This window comes from Limanda limanda, chromosome 6, assembly GCF_963576545.1.
Source record: "Limanda limanda chromosome 6, fLimLim1.1, whole genome shotgun sequence".
Lineage (NCBI taxonomy): Eukaryota > Metazoa > Chordata > Actinopteri > Pleuronectiformes > Pleuronectidae > Limanda > Limanda limanda.
Genome location: NC_083641.1, coordinates 15939688 through 15961605, shown reverse-complemented (window position 1 = coordinate 15961605; position 21918 = coordinate 15939688). Strand labels below are relative to the sequence as shown.

At 41.7% G+C, this 21918-nt stretch overlaps 1 protein-coding gene across 1 annotated transcript in view; it reads left to right on the top strand.

Annotated features, from left to right (window-relative positions):
• Positions 1-1369: 1369 nt before the first annotated feature.
• pcp4b (Purkinje cell protein 4b) overlaps positions 1370-21918 on the top strand; it is a 33755-nt gene continuing 13206 nt past the window's right edge. The window contains exon 1 of the mRNA XM_061072901.1: positions 1370-1441. Coding sequence (XP_060928884.1) covers positions 1433-1441 — 9 coding nt within the window. The 5' untranslated portion in view covers positions 1370-1432. The remainder of the gene's footprint in view (positions 1442-21918) is intronic.

The following is a 21918-nucleotide window of genomic DNA, read 5'->3' as shown; positions in this document are numbered from 1 at the left end:
CTTTGCAAGCATAAAAGGTTCAGCCATTTAAACGCTTCTGTGAATCTTGTTTTGTTCAGTTGATACAGATTTAGCTAAAGGTCTCAGATCTTAAATCAGTGTCGTCTGCATTCAACGTTATCTCAGCTGTATTATTACATTTCAGGCATTACAGATTGTGCCGTTCATTGCAAACCTTATAAACTTCCACAGAAACCTCAGAACCATCTGCTGCTTACAGCAAAAACCAAACGGCTTCCTTTCTTCCAACCATCTTGAGCAGGGAAATCTGAGGAACAAACACCCCACAGCAATTTTTAGAGCAAATTTGCTCCAGCTTGTCAGGCGCATTGACAGATACCCAGAGACACAAAGGGCAGGTCAGAGCAGCAGCTAGATGTTAGGCTCCATTTGTAATCAGTTTCCTCTTCCCCCATCCATCTAGGCTCAACTGGGACTTCAGCGCTCGCAGTGACAGTCCATGGGGAAGCTGAACAACCCTCAAGCTGCGTCTGCACCAGACCTTCGGTGCTATTTCCAGTCGGATGTGCAAGAAATGCAGAGAGGTTCTGGATTGAAGTCGCTGCTTGTTCAATTTGTCAAACACCGTTGTGATTTTTACAATTGGATGTATGGATTTTAGGACAAATGATAATGATAATCAACTACCTTAGGTTCTGAACCGGATGTTGAAGGAGGGAATGGATATGGCTGGATATGTGAGACTGATGTAAAACGATTACACAAGCCCTAGAAATAGGCACCACCCTCGAACGAACCAGCTCTCCCTCTTTCAGCTCATTTAATGAAATAAAAAAAAACAAAGCTCGGTCTCTCTGATGCAATAAAGCCAACACGCTGGTATTTGGGAATGCACCATGCAGAGAAAATCTAATTAGCAAAACCTTGAACCATGCAATCAATGTGAGCGGAGAGAAAACCAGGGAAATATCACTGCCCATTACATGGAATCATGATCCAGTGTAACATTGCATTGATGCTACTAAGTCACAAACAGAGAGATGATTTTATTTCAGAGCTCTTGAACACCAACGCACTACATGCACACATCCAGGTGGGAATGACAATGGTGCACCTTGTGAAATAACAATGGCTACTGATGATTTGATGATAGGCGCACGGAATGCCTCCCGACGCGCACGGTTACGAGCAGGCTGAGCATCAGAGAGAAGCTCCGTTTGGCTGATCCTGATGAAAAAAGGGCTTACACAGCATATGAATATTTGAAGGAGTTGGGTGGTGACTGGGGAGACACACTTGCCTGCGGCGCTCCCATTGGTTTATTGGTGACGTGATGCCACGGAGGAGTTGAGCTCAACACTTTATAAAGCTTCTCCGTGCGCGGCGAGCCCACTCTATACGAGACCACTGTTGCTGAAACTTCTCTTCCCGCATCTCAGCTACTGGAGAGACCCCGACGCCACCTTCCATCATGAGCGAGGTAGGGTCCTGGGTTCTTAACAAAAAAGACGCGAATGGATGAGGTCGATTACGCACGACCCCTGCGCAAATACGCGGGGGGATAAGTCAATAGTGAGTGGTTTAACCGCTGTTGTGGACGGGTTTGTGGGAAGCGAGGACCGACACGTAGTGATATAACGCGTTACAGTGTGCAGATGTTGCACAGCTGGTCTGTCAAAGTGTGCAGATCCGGGAACAGCGGGGGGTCGCGCGTCCCTCTCCGCCTGAAGTGACAGTGGAGGATTTTGAAAATGACATTTCATTTTCTCCGCTGCTTCCCGTTCAGTCGAGCTGCACTACGGGGTTTCACAGTTACTACAGTGTAAAGACCACAGTGTGGCGGAAATGGACTTCAGCCTGGTAACAGGTTAGGAGGAGACATATTGGCGTGACTACTTCAATTTTTGGGAGAAACGCAGCCAAATTAGGGAAAATTACATTTTTATGTGGCTGATAGTGTATTTAATTTTCTATTTAATCTGTATTTAATCAGGCAGGGTTGTTTATCATTTTTAAATCTCCCTTTTCAAGAGTGACCATGCGGAAAAAAAGACTTTCACAATCAGCAATCTTACATCCATGGGGAAGGAAACTGCAGTTGTAGGACAAATTGCAGCTTTATCCAATCTAGTTCTACCATCATTAGTGTAGGGGACCTCTAAGGTGATGTAGATACTGAAGTGTGCACTGTATCTGTACTGAATGAGAGAAGTTTGGAAGTTTCTTCAGTGGAGCTCTATAAATGAAAAACACGAAAATACAAGCAAGATAATTGTTATTTCTTGACTGTAAGGGCGTCCATTCAACCCAGTGATACAGAGAACATTTATTTATTAAGGTTTTTTTAGTGTATTGCTGGTCACTGGTCATTTATCTTAAAACATGTATGTGTTAGTATGTGGTGGCAGCTCTGGTGGTGGATGGTTAAACACTCAGGTGATTGTACCAACCACCCTGTAAAGCGCAGTGGGTTTATCTCTCAGTATGAATAACCCCAGCAGCGCAGGGCATCACAGATCTCACACCACAGGGGTGTTTACAGCTTGCAGTGGAAAAAAGATTGCTGTGAGGTTTTTCCCACAGCTCACTCCCCCAATCCCATACAGTCACTGATGTTCAGCTCCATTAGAAAAGTGGAGGCTGCAGGATATTAATAGCTCTTTTTTAATGGAGAGTGTTTATCAAGATCATTGTTAAATGGCCCGGAGAATTCTGCTAATGTCACCACTGGTGTTTTGGGTATTGTGGCTCAACTGTGTAACATATCTTATGTGCTATAAAATGTAAGTAGCCTGTAACATATGGGTGATGCAGTCTCGGCATGACACCCCAAAGCTCATTATTTCTCAAAAAGAGCTGATGATATGAAATTTATCTTTTAAAAGACTCAGAGTTTTTAATTGGAATTTTTCACTTTTATTGTCATCAGTTGTTTTTTAGTGTTTGACGTTAAAAATTTGCAGCAAATAACACAATTCTACACCAGGGATATCGGTACAGCTCACTGCGTGCAGTTCAATCAGCCAAACAAGTTGTTCAGTTCAGATACAATTATAGGGCATAATTATAAAAAAAACAATATAGTTATTCGTTATTTTTTTATGTAGTGGCTGTTATTGTGGCTGTCATCGCTGCTGCTCATTGTTGTGATGCTTGAATGACCCTTTATCAAGCAAGCAATTTATTTATTCTTCTGCATTAGCACAATAGGACAGAGAGCACAGCATCAAGTGTAGCCAGAATATAATTATATTGGAACATTAACGTGCGGTTGAAGTCATTTTTGTATTCTCTTTTTTTATATACAGTGTTCACGCTGAAAAATGGACTCTGACCCCTTGCAATGTTATAAGTCTCATCTGGCTTAATTAATATTTTTTTATGTGTGATTGAACCCTACGTATATTTAAAAGGTAATTTAAATGACTGAGAAATAAATAGAGTACACTCAACTTAAAAAATATGTTCACTAAATTTTAAATACTTATCTTGATTAACATACAATTATTTGATGCGGCCACTTGACATAATAAAATGTCAAATTTTTTCAGTGCAATACATACGGGTGCACAGTATGCTTTTTGGAAGCTAATGTTTTACATGCAAATGTGTGTTTGTGTTTCCCTGTGGATACTTTGGACATAAATGTATGCACAAAGGATAAGCTTTGTCAACTCGTCAAACTGGTGAACAAGGAAACACTCCAACAGCAGCTTTCGGGTATACAAGGCAGTGTTAATGGAGTTCAATCCTGCAGTCTAGTGGGTACGCAGCCTGTCATTCCCCTAGAATGGATCGGTGGCAGACATCAACGTACTTCCCCTCAAGCTGTTTAACCAAAGCCGCATCAATAAAAGATGAATTCAGGGTGCGTACACACTCAACAGTAGCTATTACAGCTTTTGAATAATTGAATCCCTCGCAGGCAATGAAATCACCTGAGCCTTGTGTTTGGTAATACTGTGCAAAGTAAAGAGAAGCTGTTTTGTCCTGTTGATTAGAAGAGGTGTCATTTTAAGGGGAACACAGCGTGTACACGAACGGGGCGCAGGCAGTGGGGGGGAGGATCTTATTGCTTAGCTCAGGGGTCTTCAACGTTTTTCAGGCCAAGGACTCCCAAACTGGTGGAGAGATGGAGCAGGGACCCCCTACTATATATGTTGTATAAAATTGTGTTTTATATTAAACTGGGCCTGGTGCCATGTAAAAACATAGCTACCCTGTTATTGTGCATTCAATACTAAGCTATTCAAATATTACATGGGTTCATATATTCATGTTTTTAAATTCAAAAATGCCATTTATAAACATACATCTTGCATACAAACCTGAGCTATTAAAGTAATTCACAGATTCATGTTTTTATTTTAAACATACATGTAGAAGAGACAGTGAATCCTCAAGCCGGCACACATAATCCCACATTAGTGAGATGTGGGACCCTGATGGGTAGCACACAACTTATCTCATCTTGGACGGATGGAGGTTGTCAGGCAGAGGGTCAAATCAGCCTCACAATGTGTTGGATGCATGTTAATGTTTATTTAAAGATATTTAAATTTGTCGAAAAAAATTGGTTCGAAAAAAAAAAAAAAAAAAAATTAAAAATATTATCTAATCAACCAAAGGTTTCGTGACCCCCCTGCAGTACCTCCGCGGACCCCCTGTTGAAGACTTCTGGCTGAGCTGATATGTTTTGTCGAGTTACTGCGCAGAGTGGAGTTGTTCTCAGTCAAAGTCGTGGACGCAGTCAGTCTCCAAACTTGACTTGAAGCCAGTAAAGCAGAGCAGCTCAGCATGTTCTGGATGGATGAGTCTCGCAGTGGTCAGCACTGCAGCGCTCCCTCCCTCCCTCCCTCACACCCCCACTCTCCTCCGCACTGCATTTCTTCTCTCCGCCTCCCTTCATCTGCACATACCTGCGTGGAACAAGCACACTACGTGAAGGTCAACAAGTCAACAGCATGAAATACGGAATAGGAAATCCAGAAGAAGAAGAAGACGCTGCGGACTTCTGTCACTGTGTTCCTGTCAAGAGGAACGATCTGACAACTGAGCCTGAAACTGTTGCTCTAGTTGGTGGATGGTTGACTCAGACATTTCAAGACTTTCTGATGGATTCGGTAGAAAAGTTTAAGTGACTGTCACAGTTAATAACTCTCAGTCCGTCTTCAACATTCTGAAGCTTGTTGTGTCCTCCTGCTCCGGCTCCCAGATTTAAATGAAATTCCACAAACCAAATAGGCCTCAAACACTTTGACGGGTCCAGATAGGTAAAACACTGCAGTCTATAAAAATAATAGGTGTTGTATTGAGGGCTGATTGTGTCACAGTGGCTAAACTAAGCTGTCCAATTTCCAAGACGTCCTGTTTTTGAACAGTTACCTGTAGATGGTCCGGCTGTTTCTATATGCAACTTTGTCCTGAAATAACAGCGTTTACAGTCAGTGCACATTCCATGGAACATTTTCCGAGGGTACTTGAACTCATGTTGACGCTGAGATATTTTCAGTCCACAAAATTGCACAGTGCTGTAATTTTCCTGCTGCCACTGACTCATAGCTAAGCCGTCTTCCAGCCAAAACAGCTCCACTGATCTCTAGTTCCTGCACCTTCCTGTGAGAATAAGGTTTTCTCATTGATCTTACCTTGGTTCCTCCCGTCCATATTCGGCCCAATGCTAATTAACATCAAAGCAGTGCGATTGCACATCAACTTAATATACTGACACAGATGTGATGGGTGTGCACATATGAATATATGAGTAAGATTTACATGCATGAGTGAGTCGGTATATCTACATTCTTGCTTGTGCATCCTGTGTGCGTGTGCAGTTGGGTAGTCATGTTAGTGTTTTCAGCCGTTCATTTTTCTGACCTGCATCATTTCATAAACAAGTTGGCCCAGCTGGGAATAAACAGAGAATCTAATTAGAACTTAGCATAGACCTAACCTTGATTGGCTTCCAGATCATTATTCCGAGCACCAGCTTCTTCGGGAGAAGTTTTTAATGATAAGAAAATTCTGCGGCCATGTGGACGACTGCAGTGAGAAATCCCACGCAGTATTCAGGCTACCCTGAATTGAACCTGTCCTACTTTCAATTTGGCTGAATGGATAGAAAACCGCCAATGGATAAGAAAACACACATTTGACAAAAAACAGTTCAGTCCACTTTAAGCAAAGATTGGTACTTAGACTTAAATAACCCTCGACCAGGGATGGAGCGATGACGTCGTCCCATTAATAGTCAACATGAATCAGGCGACTCTGAGCAGCCTCACTTTTTTTTTAAGAGGCTGAGACATATTGCTTACTTAGTAAAAAAGCCCATTGTACTGAACTGCACTCTGTGGGTTTGAGTGAGGCTTGTTAGGTGCATGTTTTAGTGGCAATCGTTAAATGTCGCTCTGTTTCTGAGGTTGGTGACAGGAAACCTTCCATCAGGTTTTGACTTAATGGGTTTCCCCTCAACTCTCATTATGCAACTGACCACATATAATGACATCAGACAATCATTTCCAATATGTTTTAAGGCGGCAACTCAACACTTTCCATTTGACTATTGTTATATTCACACATCACTCTCCCGGTCCTCAGAATGGACTGTTGGACACTAGAGGTTCAACCACTGGGCTCTGAGGAGTTGTAATAAATGCACCGTCTTAATGTCTGCAGACAAAAGTGGATGGATTTTCCACCTCAGGTTGATGCATCATGTTTATTAAACCCGTTGGAGTAATCACATCCATTTTCATTAGTGGTTATTATCCGGAGCAAACGCGAGATACTTTTGGCGAAGGCATGTTTTCTCCTTTTGAGCTGTCAGCTCTTTCATCTCAGAGCTTGAGCGTTTGTTCTGCGTCCCATTTCGAAAAAACTGTAATCAGTAGATTTTTGCCATGAGACACTAAATCCTTGAAATGCACGCCGTTTCTGAGGGCGGAATTCTGATGAATTTGTGCTTAGCAAAAGCCAAATAAGTACATCCCAGTCCCTACAGCCTGGTAAAGCTTCCACAGGAACTGGTCTGGCCCTGGTGTTCAAATATTAAGCAGCTTTAGTGCATGTACGGCTGGATTAGGGGACTTCTGTGGATTGTGTAGATCTGCTGTTTTATAGCCTCCAGTGTTGTCAGCCACGTTGTTTGCTGTCCAACAGGCAGATGGACAACACTTGAAAGAGATTGCTTTTTGTCTTAATGGTACACTCTAAAATGCTAACTTATAGAAATAAATACTCACTCACTGATTTATGGCTGTTAGTCTGTCGCTGCTGTTGTAATGGACTGTCTGCACGATAGCAATGAAAGCAGTCTGACGGCACGATGTATCTACAGATGTTTGCCCCATCAAAGTGCTTTTAATGTTACATAAACTGTACTGTGCGGCAACATCACATCAAGATGCTGTAACTTATAAATTATTTACTCTACGTTGATGTAAGCAAGGGGGCGGCATGGTGGTGTAGTGAGAAATGCTGCTGGCTCCGTTTTAGTTTAAAAAAACTCCGGAGATGCGTTTTGATCTTGACGGGCAGAAACCAAGATGTTTGGAAATTGATGACATAGACACACACAGCCACTTGCTCAGTAGATTTTTTCGGTCGTGAACACAAACTTCCCAAAAGAAAACAACCGGCATTAGCCTCGACTACCAGTGTAGAACGCGACATTAATGATCAATTACAAGTGTTGCTGACCCTTTTTTCTTTACTAACAGCTGTTGTGCAGTTAAATTCTGCATTTTACAATGAAACTGTTTTATGCAGGAGATGAGCTGTTATTTTGAGCAATTCCTGTGTACCCAAGCACACGCTCGCCTTCGTGCGTGCCCAGTTTTTGTGAGTGGTCACGTGATATGTGTATTCAGGCATGTTAATATTGATGTTAAGATTGGAAGTGATATGGAGAAATAAGGGTCGTGTTGACGTAGAGTTTTGTAGCAGAATGGCTGTAACCTATATTTTGGCCTTTTGATAGGCTGACGACCTGGCCTGTGCGTACCCCGCCTCTCGCCAAATGTCAGCTGGGATCGGCTCCCTCCCCCCCGTGACCCTCAAAGGATAAGCCCAATAGATAATTAATTGATGGATGGATGACATAAGAAAAACTTGTGCAAGAGATGTCTCTCAAACTAAAAATCTTTGGCTTCATTACCATTGTTAAACAACCACATGAACAATCTATTAGCCTTTTCAGTATGCTGCTGTTGATTGATTACAGATATAGTTTTACCCAGTGGGTCTAATCAACAAACACTCCATCATCTAACACGATCTTTATCAGCGGCGGAGAAGATATGAACGGTAATTTTGCTCCGCCACAGCGTCATAAATCACTTGGATTGGTGCCGAACACAGAGTGAAACTGTAACACACTTGGTGGTTAAGTGACTGGGATGAAAACGTGTTTGTAATGCATGAGTGTTGTCAGATTCTTATGCAGCTATAAATTGACCAGCTATGTACACAGGGCTGATGGGGCCCCTGGCCCAGTCTGCCTCCACCAGGGGGAATAATGCAATGAAAAGTTGAGCATTAAAATAAATTGAAAGCTTTATTCGGGCTGTTGCTTTGGCGAAGTGCATTGGAATGTGTTGAGAGAGCTCTTTTCATCCTGCAGCTGTGACTTTGAACTATATACATGCAAAAATCATCTTTAAATGTCTGCTTTTGATGTCAATGAAACATTTTAAATATTAATAAATGGATACATGCTCAAACATAACACATTATCACTGTAAATCATCATTCTAGCCATCCATTGGAATTGTAACACAACAGATTGGGATGTGAAAACACAGTTTAACAACCATAAAATGTGCTAATGTACAATAATATGCACCATTGCATGTGAAAAAAAAACCTCCAGTCGTCTCTGCTGTGCTCCGGCACCAACGTCATGTAAATCTCACATTACCGCAACGTCAGCAGTAGTGCACTGTGAATGTGTGTGTGCTGGTGTGAACGTTTCACTCATTCACTTTACGAGCTGAGTGGGTGGGAGAGAGATGAATTAGCTGAGCGACATTAGTGCTGCACACTGCAAATTTACCCCCTCCACCACATAATCATTACAGCTTCATGGTGTTGAGACTGAAACCAACAGTTTGGGGACTGCAGGGGTCTGCAGGCCGACCCCACCTAGTGAATAAACAGGTTTATGACCGCAGGGTCCACAGTCTGACTAGATGGACAATGGAAAGGTTGCAGCAGATGTACATACACATACGACCCATTTGTTTTTCTTTCTCAAATGGCTCACGAAGTCATTTAGTCATTTTTTCAGTAGATAAGTATTATATGTTGTCTAAGTTGTGGTTTGGTGTTTACAAATTTAGTCGTTTTTGGCTTTATAAAGTGGATTAATTGGGTTTGAAATGGTAGAAATGGCAAGAACAGCACATTAAATAAAGGTTCAACTATTTTTGTCAACATTATCCAATGGTGAATCATAATTTTAAATAGTATTTATCGTTATATATTCAAATCTTTATTTGACGACATGAAATTAACATAAAGTGAAATAAAATGATGCCTATGGTCATTAGGGACGTATTGCCATTACTAAACATATGTAAATTATAAAGTGTTCCCATACCTCAGTTACATTTCGCCCATTATTATTTTGCAACCTGATATGTGATCATATGATGAAATCTTTATCATTTCATTAATGCATTATTTTGCCATGGCTAATCTAGGATTATTCTCAATCAATAAATCAATCAATCAATCACAAAATTACAATATTTACAACATTGATTGGAACAGTTTTTAGCATAATGGAAAGATGTGTCAATGTTAAACGTATTTATAAATAAGAGATTGTCTGATTGAGATAAAGGGAGCAGCAGTGACAATAGAAATGGAGGAATTATTGCCAGTAATGGTAGAATATGTGAGTAGGCATATTGTATATCATGCAGTCTTGAAAATACTAAATTTGCTATTTTTTGTATTGGGAATCAGTGCTCTTTTCGCTGAGGACTCCAAATTAGCCATATTCCCAATATTTCAGATATTTCACACAATAATTTGTGAAATCAGGTAACATTCCCAGATCCTGTGCAAGTATGTGCCCAACTAACCTCTTCACTTCCAACATGGATTATAATCGGAGTGTCATTTTATTAAGTCTAGTGACTGTTCACACTTCGATTTGTGTGTTCGGGAAAGAGCGTGTTTAGTCTTAAAGAGAATTCACTCTCCAGTTCTGATGCTCTGGCAGCCACAGTGAGGAGCAGAACAGCTTGTGTGATAGCTGAACCAGGCTGGTGGCAATAAATGACGAAACCACCAGATTTCCAGATTGAAGCGTTTATTCGGGACATTTAGTCCATAAACCAAGGTCATGTTTTGTTTGTTGCTATTGTGTTAGCAGCTTGGTTTTTACTGTACAGAACAAAGAGTGTCTTCAACCTGCTCTTAGGAGCCAGAATCACAATACTGCATGATTAAAATATGCATGATTTATTTTCATACGATTCAATTAAGTGAAGACTGAAATTTTGTCATTGGCTACTCAGTAATGAAGGAAGTTATTGTGACGGATCGCAGTGAAGCGCTAAGTCAACGTGAGATGGTGCAGATTCTGCTTCTCTCTTTTAGACACACCTACTGCAGGCGCCTCGTTCTTCAGAAGGGCTTCGGTGTGAAATCAGCAAATTACCTCTGACTCCAAAGACCATTTTTCCTCCTGGAAGGTTTTGGTTGCCTAATGCCCCATGTCCTTCATTCTCAGTGGTTATTATGAGCTGTGCAGCACAGAAGTGGCCCCAGGAGGAGGAAAATATATTTTGAGTATTCTTCAAGGATACGAAATGGACCATTGTGTTTGTTTGTTTGTTCGTATGTCTGAATCCCCTCAGGGTTGAACAAGGAGCTGGAGCCTCTGTGCCTCTACTGAATTGTTATATTGTGTGTCAACCTTAGGTGTGTGTGCCCAGATATCAAATATATCTGGGCACACACACTAACAGGTTAACATTGATATTGAACGACGATTGGTTTTAGATTTTAATGAAGTAAAATAATTTGCATTTAGTGGGTTGTCTCACAGCAAAAAGGTTTCTGGTTTCTCCCACAGTCCAAAATCATGCAGATTGGGGTTAAGGTAATTGGAGACTTTTAATCAACTGTAGGTGTGAATATGAATTTTTTTGTGTCTCTGTGACACACTGGCCAACCGCCAACTGTTAAAAACAAACTGAGAAGATGGGTTGATACACCAGTTATATACAGACTTGACTTCTGCTGACATAAATATATTCCATAATACATTCATTACGTCACTGTATGTTTGAGTAATAACTTTAAATATGTGCACACTTTTTGCACAAGATAACACTCCCACACAACCCACGTTTGACCACCTATAGTGAACTCATTTACTTCAGCTTTCTCCACCAGATCTGGAGGGTATAGTTGAGTTTTGCTGCTCTTCTCGTTATGGACTAAATGGAGCCTAACTTTTTCTAAATGAGCTTGAGTGGAAGTGAAAACCGTCTGCTCAACGTTCACCTTTTGTCTCTTTGGATTTAAGAATAAACCAACAAAGATGAGTTCAGCAGACTGGACAGACGCTTGTTGTGGTTGGCACTGAAGCGGAACATGGATTTTCTTGACAAGTGGACATAAATCATGAGCCGACAGTGAACGTCTGTTATCTACCATAGCAACAGTTAATTAATTTGAGACTGACCTTCTTCCTGAATACCCGGTAGGTCCAAATGCTACTGTTTACGCTCCTGGATATTGATACCAGAACATAAAATTCCTCATAAACTCTGGAACACAAGCCGGAAATAAACAACATAAAATCAGTTTATTGCTCATGTTTAAAGGTTTAGTGTGTAGGATTTAATGATATTTATACTGTAGTTAATTATCAAGGTGGTTCAACTTAAAAAATAGATTTGATTTATATCAACGCACAAAGTTAAGTTACACAAGTTGTTTAGTTAAAGGGACTCTCACCTTTGTTGCATTTGAGAATTACAGCACATTCAAATCATCCCGCCTTCCTCCAATGCCCCACCCCCTCGTTCCCATCCGCGGTGTTTTATTTAAGAAACTTTATTTACACAAGCAGACTTACAACCATCCCGGTGTTTTTATTTTTTTGGAGAAACTTTATTTACAAGCAGACTTACAACCTACTGCCTCCGCGCACGCACGTGAGTTTTTGTTTACCAAAGCAATGGATTCGGATTCAGAAGCACCCGTAAGCTACGGTCGCTACTCGCTACTGTCTGCCGTGGAATCAAAACAAACCCTCTAGTTGAGGACGCGCCTTGATGACGCGGGCCCGAATGCGCCACAAGAAGCAGACGGAAAACCTGCATGTCCATGCAGCAAACAGACAGGTCTGTCGGCCAATAAGGTCCTTCGGTCCGAAGAATTTTATTGGTTGAAGTTTTCACTAAATATTATGAGAGTGAAATAATTGTTTGTTTTTACTCCTGGTGGGTCTGTCTTGCATTTTAGAGTGTCATTACCTTATTAATACCAATTTAACCTTATCCAAAAAAAGTGTAAAAATGCAACAAAGGTGAGAGTCTCTTTAAGGTTTATTTATTGTTCATACAACTAACTATGTTACATTATCCATACAAGAAACAGTGCTTTCTTTTGTCTAAGAAACATAATAATAATATTTCATTTCAACCAATAGATTCTCTTCCTGCACACTTAACCTTTAATGATGTTTAACTGTGCTTTTGAACTAATGGGCGAATATTAAAACACATGATCTCTCAAGTTTCAGATGTCAGCAGTGAAAGTCTTTTCTCTAAATTCTGAAGGACCCTCCTGCCTGCAGCCTCTCTCTGCCCATCTCCTCCTTTAAAGCGACTCTGTCACAAACTCCTCTTGTCTCGGTGGGAACAAGCCGGGAGCAAACACATGCCGTCTGCAGATGTCACTAGAAATTCACTGCAGCTTTTGAGGATTTTTTTTGATAAGACCCTCAGAACCACATTTAGACGAGGAGTATTCAATACAATTTTTCTTTATTAGTCTGAAAAGAGAGGAGGTGAATGGCCTCCAGCAGCTTTTCTGCCATTTCTTTTACTCAGAAATTTGTTAAAGCAAAACCTTGATCTATAGTCATGAACCCGAGCCCTAGTTTCTCCTTTCATTGCAAGACTAACGACTACTTTCACATTGCCCTACAGTTGAAGAGGAGAAATAAGGAGAGGCGGTTTGGGCTTATGTTTTTTCTGCTTGATTTGTCTGTGGCCTACTTCTGCTTTTTTAAATTCTTAATGGCCATCAAGTGTGGCAGGAAACTCTCGGACTGTGCAAGCTGCCTAAAAATAACCAAGAAAAGAAAAGGAACAGTGTTATCAAATTATTCTCCCGTTTTTTTCCCTCTACGACTCTACTATAATTGTAATTACTGAGCAATACAGTCAAAATATGTGCTGTTTGATTCAAGAAGTGTAAATATAGAGTGAGGATCTATTAGCTGGATAATATCCAAATTCCTCCCATTATTATCACATCAAAAACTTGGCTCTCTCTTCGCTGGGAAGTGGTTCTGTGGAATGTTTCTGTCTGAAGGTCTCTGATGGGACAGCGCAAGCAGAGGACAGATTCATAATTTCTCATAATTAGGGTCTTAATTTGAACACCTTGCTCTTTTCAGTTCATTTGCAAAAGCTACTCTCCTGCCGCTTGGCCCATAAAAGCAGATAGGAGCGCTATCTGGGTCGCCTGGTTACATATAGCGAGCACTCGCTGTGTCACGTGGCCCCCTCCTCACAGCTGATGGGGGTTTGGCAGCGGAACCCGAGCAACAGCGTCTCCCGCCAAGAGGCTGGCCTGCCTCTAAACAAGCCGGTCTCTCTGAGTCTTAGCTCTCGAGCCCAAAATGGTCAGTGTCGCTGAGCCAGATGAAGTGGCTGAAGCCAAAACATCAATCATCACATTATGCCAGCCATTCTTATGAACCAGATTACAGATTAACAAACTAAGAAGCTTCCGGGATCCAGAATATTAATTTTCTTACTCTCATCTCATCTGTTACAAATGGCGAGTTGCTTCAAAATCAGTTGAGCCCAGAAACTACTTGGAACTGCCATCAACAACTGACAACAACCTCAGCCTCTTCTGAAAAAATCTGTTGCGTTGCGAAGAGGAACCGATACTGTTACTTTTTAGAAGAAGAACCCAGTTGGGAAAGAAAAGGATCAGAGTCTGTTTCGGTCATGTTCGATCACATTGCCTTGGCTATGTACTTGATTATTTAGCTCTTCGTGCCTGTAATCTTGGAAAACTTTGGGCTTGGGTCAAGTTTTGGCACAAAAACAGAATACCTGTTGGGTTCTGATCAGGCTCGATTAGTTTTCTCTTAGCTTCAGACAGAAAATTGCTGCCTGAGCCGCACTCAAATAGAGATGTCCAACAAAGTTCATAGAAAACTGTAGAAACCCACTGAGAGGAGGCAAGTGGACCATTAGTGTAGACTGTTTTGTTGATATGAGGTAAAGGTCAAGCATGGACTCAAAGTAAATATGCAATTGAAGAGAATTCAATTAAATTTTCCTTGATGGTGCAGATTCATTGACTATTATATGGAAAGTCAATTAAGTAACTCCCTAATGAACTCCAAGGCAAAGCTTTCGATTTACTTGTCGATGTACGTTCAACCCTCACCTAGGGTCACAAGCTCCAGGTAGTGACTGAAAGAAACACTTTGTGAATATGAGCGGAAGCTTAAGAGACATCGAAAGGGGCCAGTTGAAGGGAGGAGACCCCGGGGTAGACCCAGATCTCGCTTGTTCAGAAAATTAATTGCAAAATGTCAAACTGTTCCTTTAAACCTTTTCCACCTCATTATGTATGCTGTTGAACCAAGTGTTGCTGTTTCGCCTCATTGGCTGATCGTTTTTATAAATTGCGATTTAAGTAAACGCAGGATTTTCACACTCACTGCACGATTAAATCGGAGAAGTACGTTAACCTGCAGCTGTAAATTGACCGGCTGATTGAACCAAAACCCCCATCTGATCACAGGGAACTCCCTCATCTATTTACTGGCCTGCTGGTTAGTTTTTTGTTCCTTTAATCAACGCGGCACATTCCATGGAAGCTCGCTGCACAATCCCAAAGACAGGAATCCAATCCCTGGAGATTGGCGACTCCCACTCTAATGAAAGCAACTCTGGAAAATGTAATCTCGGCAATTTCAAGGCTCATTAAGTTGAGTAACAGATGGGAGTTTAAAAGAATAACTTAAAGAGGACCAATAACGTGGTTTCTTTTCTTTTCTCCAACCCAACCCTCCTCCATCGGTTCTCTCAGTGGAAATAGCAGTGATTCAAAGTGTTGTTTTCAAAGCACTAGCTATGTCAAAAAAAAAAAAAAAATTGTTGTCATTAAGAAAAAAACAAATTACTTTTTTATTCATGGGGTAATTTGAAGTGATTTAAGCCATGAAGGCATTAGCACTTCTTGGATCACATGAGCCGAGATATTTATCACCTCATTGCTAAAAATCCTCCAAATAATGTTCTATTTTTACAATAAGAAATGTGAATGTTTTGATCAGAGCTTTTCTGGGGAACATGACAGCTGGCCTGCCTTTTGCACAAACTCATGATTTTCCCTAACGCTCTCCTCAGCCTGAACCTCATAGAAATAGCAAGCAGGCAAAACCACTGAATGTATGTGACACACACTGACAGGCGGGTGCAGCGCATGTTAAGGTGCTTTGATGACAGCTGCCGTTGTGTCTATGAGAAAGTGAGCAGTGGAGCAGCCACAACTGCTCCACGGAAATACTGTTAATATGAATAAAGAAGCGTGAGAGGAAGAGGAGCAGGAGATGGTGTGTCACCTCGGGAGTTCTGGCTGCCACACAGGAGATGGGAAGTGTGCAGCTGTGTTTCTGCGTCTTGTGGCTCGCCAGGCAGTGTGTGCCCAGCATCACCAGTCAACATCAATCAGCTAATGATTGTGACAAGCAAATCAACTGCCCTTCCTGTTCTTCCCACTGAGTTGCTCAACTTGTCATCAAGGGTCCACTCAGGAAAAAAAATGCCTTAAAGCTGCAGATAAAGCTCAGTCATTGCGTGCGTGCATCAACTGGGATGTCAACAAGACGTCTTTCCCTTTCTGGTGCAATCTTCTCCTTGATGACAGGTGTGAGAGAGAAATCAAAACAACACAGCTGAACAGAGAAGAAACACAAACACAGTTTAGACACTGGCCTGTTTGCTCCAGGAGCATCACTTTGGGCTTGTGCTCGCTTCTTTGCCTTGACAAACTGGTCGAAGAGGTTTTTCCAAAGCTACAGAATGCCTCATCTTCCACTGTCCATAAATTCCCTCAAGAATTCATGTCCCCTGAGAAATGTCTGTAGAGACTGACCAGTTCACAGACTCTTGTGCTCAGTTCAATCCATGTAGCACTAGATGCGAAGTCTGCGGCAAGTTAAAAAAGTTGTTTTGGGGAACAGCCAAAACAACGCTGCACACGAGCCAAAATAAAATCTTTTTTTGTAAATGCAAGGATGGGAAGGGGGAGCATAAACATAGGCTTAACAGAGGCTACTGTTGAAAACATGCCTACCCACAAGAGATATCTTCCTTGAACAGACTGTAGAACCTTATTTCCTGGTTCTCCGTGGTTCACCATGTTTTAATTACTATTGTCAAACCGCTGTCTGTTTTTTTTAAGTGGAAAAGGTTCAAGAGAAAGTCAGTAATTATGTTTCACGGTAATTACTGACCTCTCTGCTGCACTTCAACAGTATGAACCCACCCATTTTCTCTACAGTCTCAACCAGACGAGTAGCGGCTGCCCAATAAAGTAATAATGAAAACCCAAAAAATCTGCAGTTGGGAGTTATTGACCCAGCACTGATCTTCAGAATGCCCTGTAGCCCTCATGACAGCGTGGTTTATGTAACTGCCTATGGAGCTCATACAGATGAGTGGTCTGTAGCTTACACACACACACACACAGACACACTCACACACACTCACACACACTCACAGTCACTCTGGCTCCACTCCTACTGCCTGCACGCTGATGATGAGCAGACTGATTTCTCAACATCTGAAGAGGCAGGAGGAGAGGAAGGTTAGAGGATCAAGAGGCAAACATTTTACCGTGCAGGCTTTTAGAGAGAGAGAGAGAGAGAGAGAGAGAGAGAGAGAGAGAGAGAGAGAGAGAGAGAGAGAGAGAGAGAGAGAGAGAGAGAGAGAGAGAGAGAGAGAGAGAGAGAGAGAGAGAGAGAGAGAGATAGAGAAGCAGCAGCTAAGAACAACTCTAACACTGCCATGAATGGTACAAATGTCAGTGTCACTGTCATGGTAACAGTGCCTCTTCTTCCCCACATGCATCCCTTATCAGTGTGGTAAATCTGTGTTGATGTGTTGCAATACACCAGTGAGACAATCTGAACAACACATTGACTAGAGCCGTTTCCAGACCTTTCACATATAAAGAACACAGAAGGAGATTCTCCAGTCAGATGCGTTCACAACCACACAGACATCTCCTCTTTTTGTTTATAGTAACACCAGTGTTTGCCCACATCACCAAATGCTCTCGAATCTAACTCGCTCACTATTCTCCAGATCTCCATCTGCTGCCGTAGTCTCATTCAGACAATATCCAGAGCTTCGACCAGGGGACTGGCAGGAGAACCTGCAGAGATTGTCGGGAGCAACTGACTCCGACATTTGTGTTCTCGCAGACACCTCCTCGGGATTAATTCAAGATATTATCTGGAGTTCAGAGCATGTCTGAAAGCAGCTTTAGTAATTCTAAAGCAGTGCATCGCAAGATTAATGCTTCACATAGGACTCTCCTTATTTGGGAGAGTCAGCTATTGAAATTTATGAATCTTTGGGGAAACATGCTTATTCTTTACTTATTCTGTTGAAGTGTTGAAAATAAAAATGAAAACCACAATCATGTCTCTCACGTCTGAGAGTGGTGTCATCTTCTCACCGTTTAAGGTGTGTTCCGAAATCTAGAACGATACCTTCAAGCTGTCAGGTATTCTTTGTTAAAAGTTGCCGGATTACACTTCACTGTTTTTGCGGATTAGACAGACTTGTATTAGGCACTATGTGTCTGTGCAGCTCAGCTTTGTCAAGACGTAACCATGTTAACGGTATCTATTTATACAACATCAAAGAAGAGCAGAGCAAGTTTTTTTTTTCTCAAATGGAAAATGAAAACAACAATGAAACAAAAATGGAGGGCTGAGCGGCGGCTCGCCTCGAGCAGCTCGCTCTGCAGGGCGTGGAGCTGCGCTTGGCTCCGAGTGAGGGAGGGAAATAAGCTGAAAGGAGATGGAGGGTGGAAAGGATTCTCTCTGAAAAACTCCAAGCTCTCTTCCCGCTCTGTCCTCCGATGAATGCCCAATAAGAGATAAAACATATTTACATTTCTCTGATGTGCAATGTGCTTACACTGCACGCACACTGGATCTTCTTCTGTTATTCTGCTTGACTCACCATGTGCTCAAGAGTGTGTGTGTGTGCATGCATGTATTCTCATCTGTAGTGTGTGTTTGTGTGTGTTTTCTCATCTGTAGTGTGTATTTGTGTGTGTTTTCCCCTTGAAATATCCTAATTGAAAGCCTGGAGGACACATATTCTGATGCAGTGGGCAATTCTACAGTAGCTCGGTTTGTGTGTGTTTGTGTATTTGACCGAGAGGCATAGAAAAGACACACATCAAAACAATGTTTGTTGACCTTGTGTCCCTCGGAGTGTGTTAATGATTAATGAGAGGCACATTGTGTATCTCTGTGCTCCCTCTTCCCTCGTCAGCGTCATGTAATTACTGTTATTTTCCCTCCTGATTGGTTTCTCATCCCCTTGTTTTTCTTCCTCACAGTCTGTGAAATTGTGTATTTGAGCGTGTTTCCTGATGGGTCCACAGGTGTGCCTATTAGTTCACCAGTGCGTGTGTGTGTGTGTATGTGTGTGTGTGTGTGTGTGTGTGTGTGTGTGTGTGTGTGTGTGTGTGTGTGTGTGTGTGTGTGTGTGTGTGTGTGTGTGCAGGTTTATCTGCCGAGCGAGGATAGCCCCTTTCCCCCTCAGTAATCTTACTCATCGAGCTGCTGTTATCACAATTTACACTTGGCCCGGCTCCAGAGCTGCTCGGCTGTAATGGCTTCTCCTCTCTCCGCTGCCCTCGGGAACGTTAGACTTTCTCATCACCTCTGCACGGAGCTGAGCAGTGTCTCCGTCAACACGATGACCTCAAAGTCACGCCTTGAATTTTGGCCTGGTTTTCACCTGGTGAACCCCGAGGAGTCGGATGGGAGTATTACATTGTGATTATCATGGGTGAGCAGCACTAACATCGACTGTGATGAGACACTCAAAGGTTTCACAGGAGCCAGAGAGCAGTGCTGACGATGAACAATCATAATAGCTGGACTAGTAATGACATTCATTCCTATTGAAAAGATCAACCAATAAATCAATTGAATGGAAAGTAATTATTATCAATCAATCAATTTTTTCAATCAAAATGCCAAATATTGTCTAGTGAGACTGTTTTTAGTGTTATGGTAAAGTCAACTGAATCTTTTTTGTCAAACAGAACAACTGTTTCCTGACATTTTGAAGACTAAACAATTTATTAATCAATTAATTGTGAAAAGGATCAAAGGAATTGAATTAAAACTGTGGAAAAACATGTTTCAGCATTCATCTGCTCGCTGATATCAATTTAATATGTGATGCTCTTGGTTTGCTCAAAAAAAGAACCAAACAAGCAACATGGTCCATTACTGTGAGTGTTTTTGCTGAAGGATACTCAGCTCTGTCCTCATGCAGCTACAAGAGATTTGTTTTCTTAGGTTATACAAGAGAAGAACGACCTGCTCCTGCAAATCACCATGCACAACAACAAATCACAAAACACAACGGAAAATAGGACAACACTTGGAGATTTGTGGTTTATATATTTTCATATATTTGTATATTCTTCTTTACTTGAATGTATCATTGTTTCTTTGCACTCAGCTCAAATGGATTATAAGAATCCGAACATAACGAGCATCGGATCAAACTGGGTTGTCCTGCGTTTGAATCCCCTCAAAGGTCTTAAATGATTCAAAAACCAAACTATATGGGCTTTGCAGTTGGCCTGTGCATTTCATACAATATTAATCTGGTAGCAATCATGCTCCAGCATTACATCAGCGCTATACTTTATCTCCAATAGCAAACATGGGTAACTCATCCAGATTAACTTGAGGGCAGTTTGGTTTGCAGTGAGCGTTGATGCAATGCAGTGCTCGCTCTCCCCTCTCTCACTCACCTTCTGCTGCTTCGTTTTAAAAAGAGCCACATTAGGAAGTTGTGAGGCAGCAGCGACTGCAGCTCCGGCTCAAACACCAGTTCATTTCATGGACATTACAAGAGACTCAGCTCTTCTCTTTGAACTGGGATTAGTAACAGGCAAGAACAAAACCGTGCTCTTATCTGCCTCCGATTCAGGTTTGGAGCTGCAGGGCGGTGGGGGGGGGGGGAAGAGCTCAGCTATGTGACTTTACAGCAGTTGGATGAGTCGCTTCACTTTTTCAGTCAGACAAATGAAAAGGGAGTAGAGGTTGTGATTGTGATGTGCAAGACAGGTAAACATAAACTGCAGTGTTGTGTACGCACTCACTTCAAATAATGACTTCCCCCCCGCCCCCCTTAACAAAATTCAGAATTGCATCAAAGAGCCTCAAATTAGACATTTCTTCCCAAACGGCTCGGGTTTGTGTTGTGCTCGGAGCTTGCGAAGATGCTTCAAACCCCCCCACCACCACCACCCCCCCACCCTCTCCCCGGCATCAAAGCGAGGCGCACGCTGTTTGAAATTCATTGAAAGCATTAGATTAATAATGCAGAAAGAGAACCTCGGAAAGAGGACACATAGCACGATGCCTCCTCGACTCATAAGCTATTAAAGCATGGAAACCCTTCTGACACGACCAAATCGGAAACCTTTGAACAAGCGGGGGGGAATAGCTGCAAAAAGGTTCCGGTGAAAGTGGCCAGAGCTGAATCCCCCATGGAGGCAGATACACTGAACGAGAAAAGGGAAACCATTTCCTTCTTCTGTTTTGTTACTGTGCCTACTCCCCAGTGTGTTAGGACAAGAAAAATCTGAAAGGCTCGATTGATTCAAGATGAAATAGTAAAATAAATGTAATGTAGCACATTCTTACACACATATTTCACATATTACAAAATGCTTTGCAAAATACTACCAGATCATGTCAATCTGTGATGACAAGAACAGAACGGAAAAATTCACTATAATCAAACAGTAAAGCAGCTTGTTACGTGCTCTGGAGGCAACGTCAAAATAAAACTCATTGAAGCAATTCTATCTCCTCATACTCAAATGATTAAAGCAATAGTTCTAGATTTTTCGGAAATACTTTTGTGCTGTGTGTCCAATGAGAGGATTGATAAAATTTGTGTTTGCTAAATACTGCATGCAACTAAAACCAGATGACAGTTTGCAAAAGCTGTGCATTTGAAGACAGATCATACTGGGCTGTCCCATTTTGAAGGCTCCTTCAAATGCATCCTTTCTTCCCTGAGCATTCAATGAGGCAATGGGGTGATCCCTCTTTAACCAACCTCTCCCAGGATTCATTGCACTGGAGTGACAAACTTCATATTATTATTCAAAGAGATAATGGCAGTAGCACGACCAAAACCTAAATGCAGCCCCTGAATTGGGGAAAAGCTAACAGTGGGAAATGTGTATCTTGAGTCTACATTTCAATAATGAAAATGGATACGTTCTCATATTCACAGGGACATTGCATCTATATACATTTACATCCTTACGGCTAATGTCTGCACAGTTATCCCTGTGGACCAGATTAGTCAGTGTTGTGTAAATAACCTGAGGTAAAAAATTTGCTTTTTTCTTTGCGACATAGGTACCAAAATTAAAAGTATAACTGCTTGA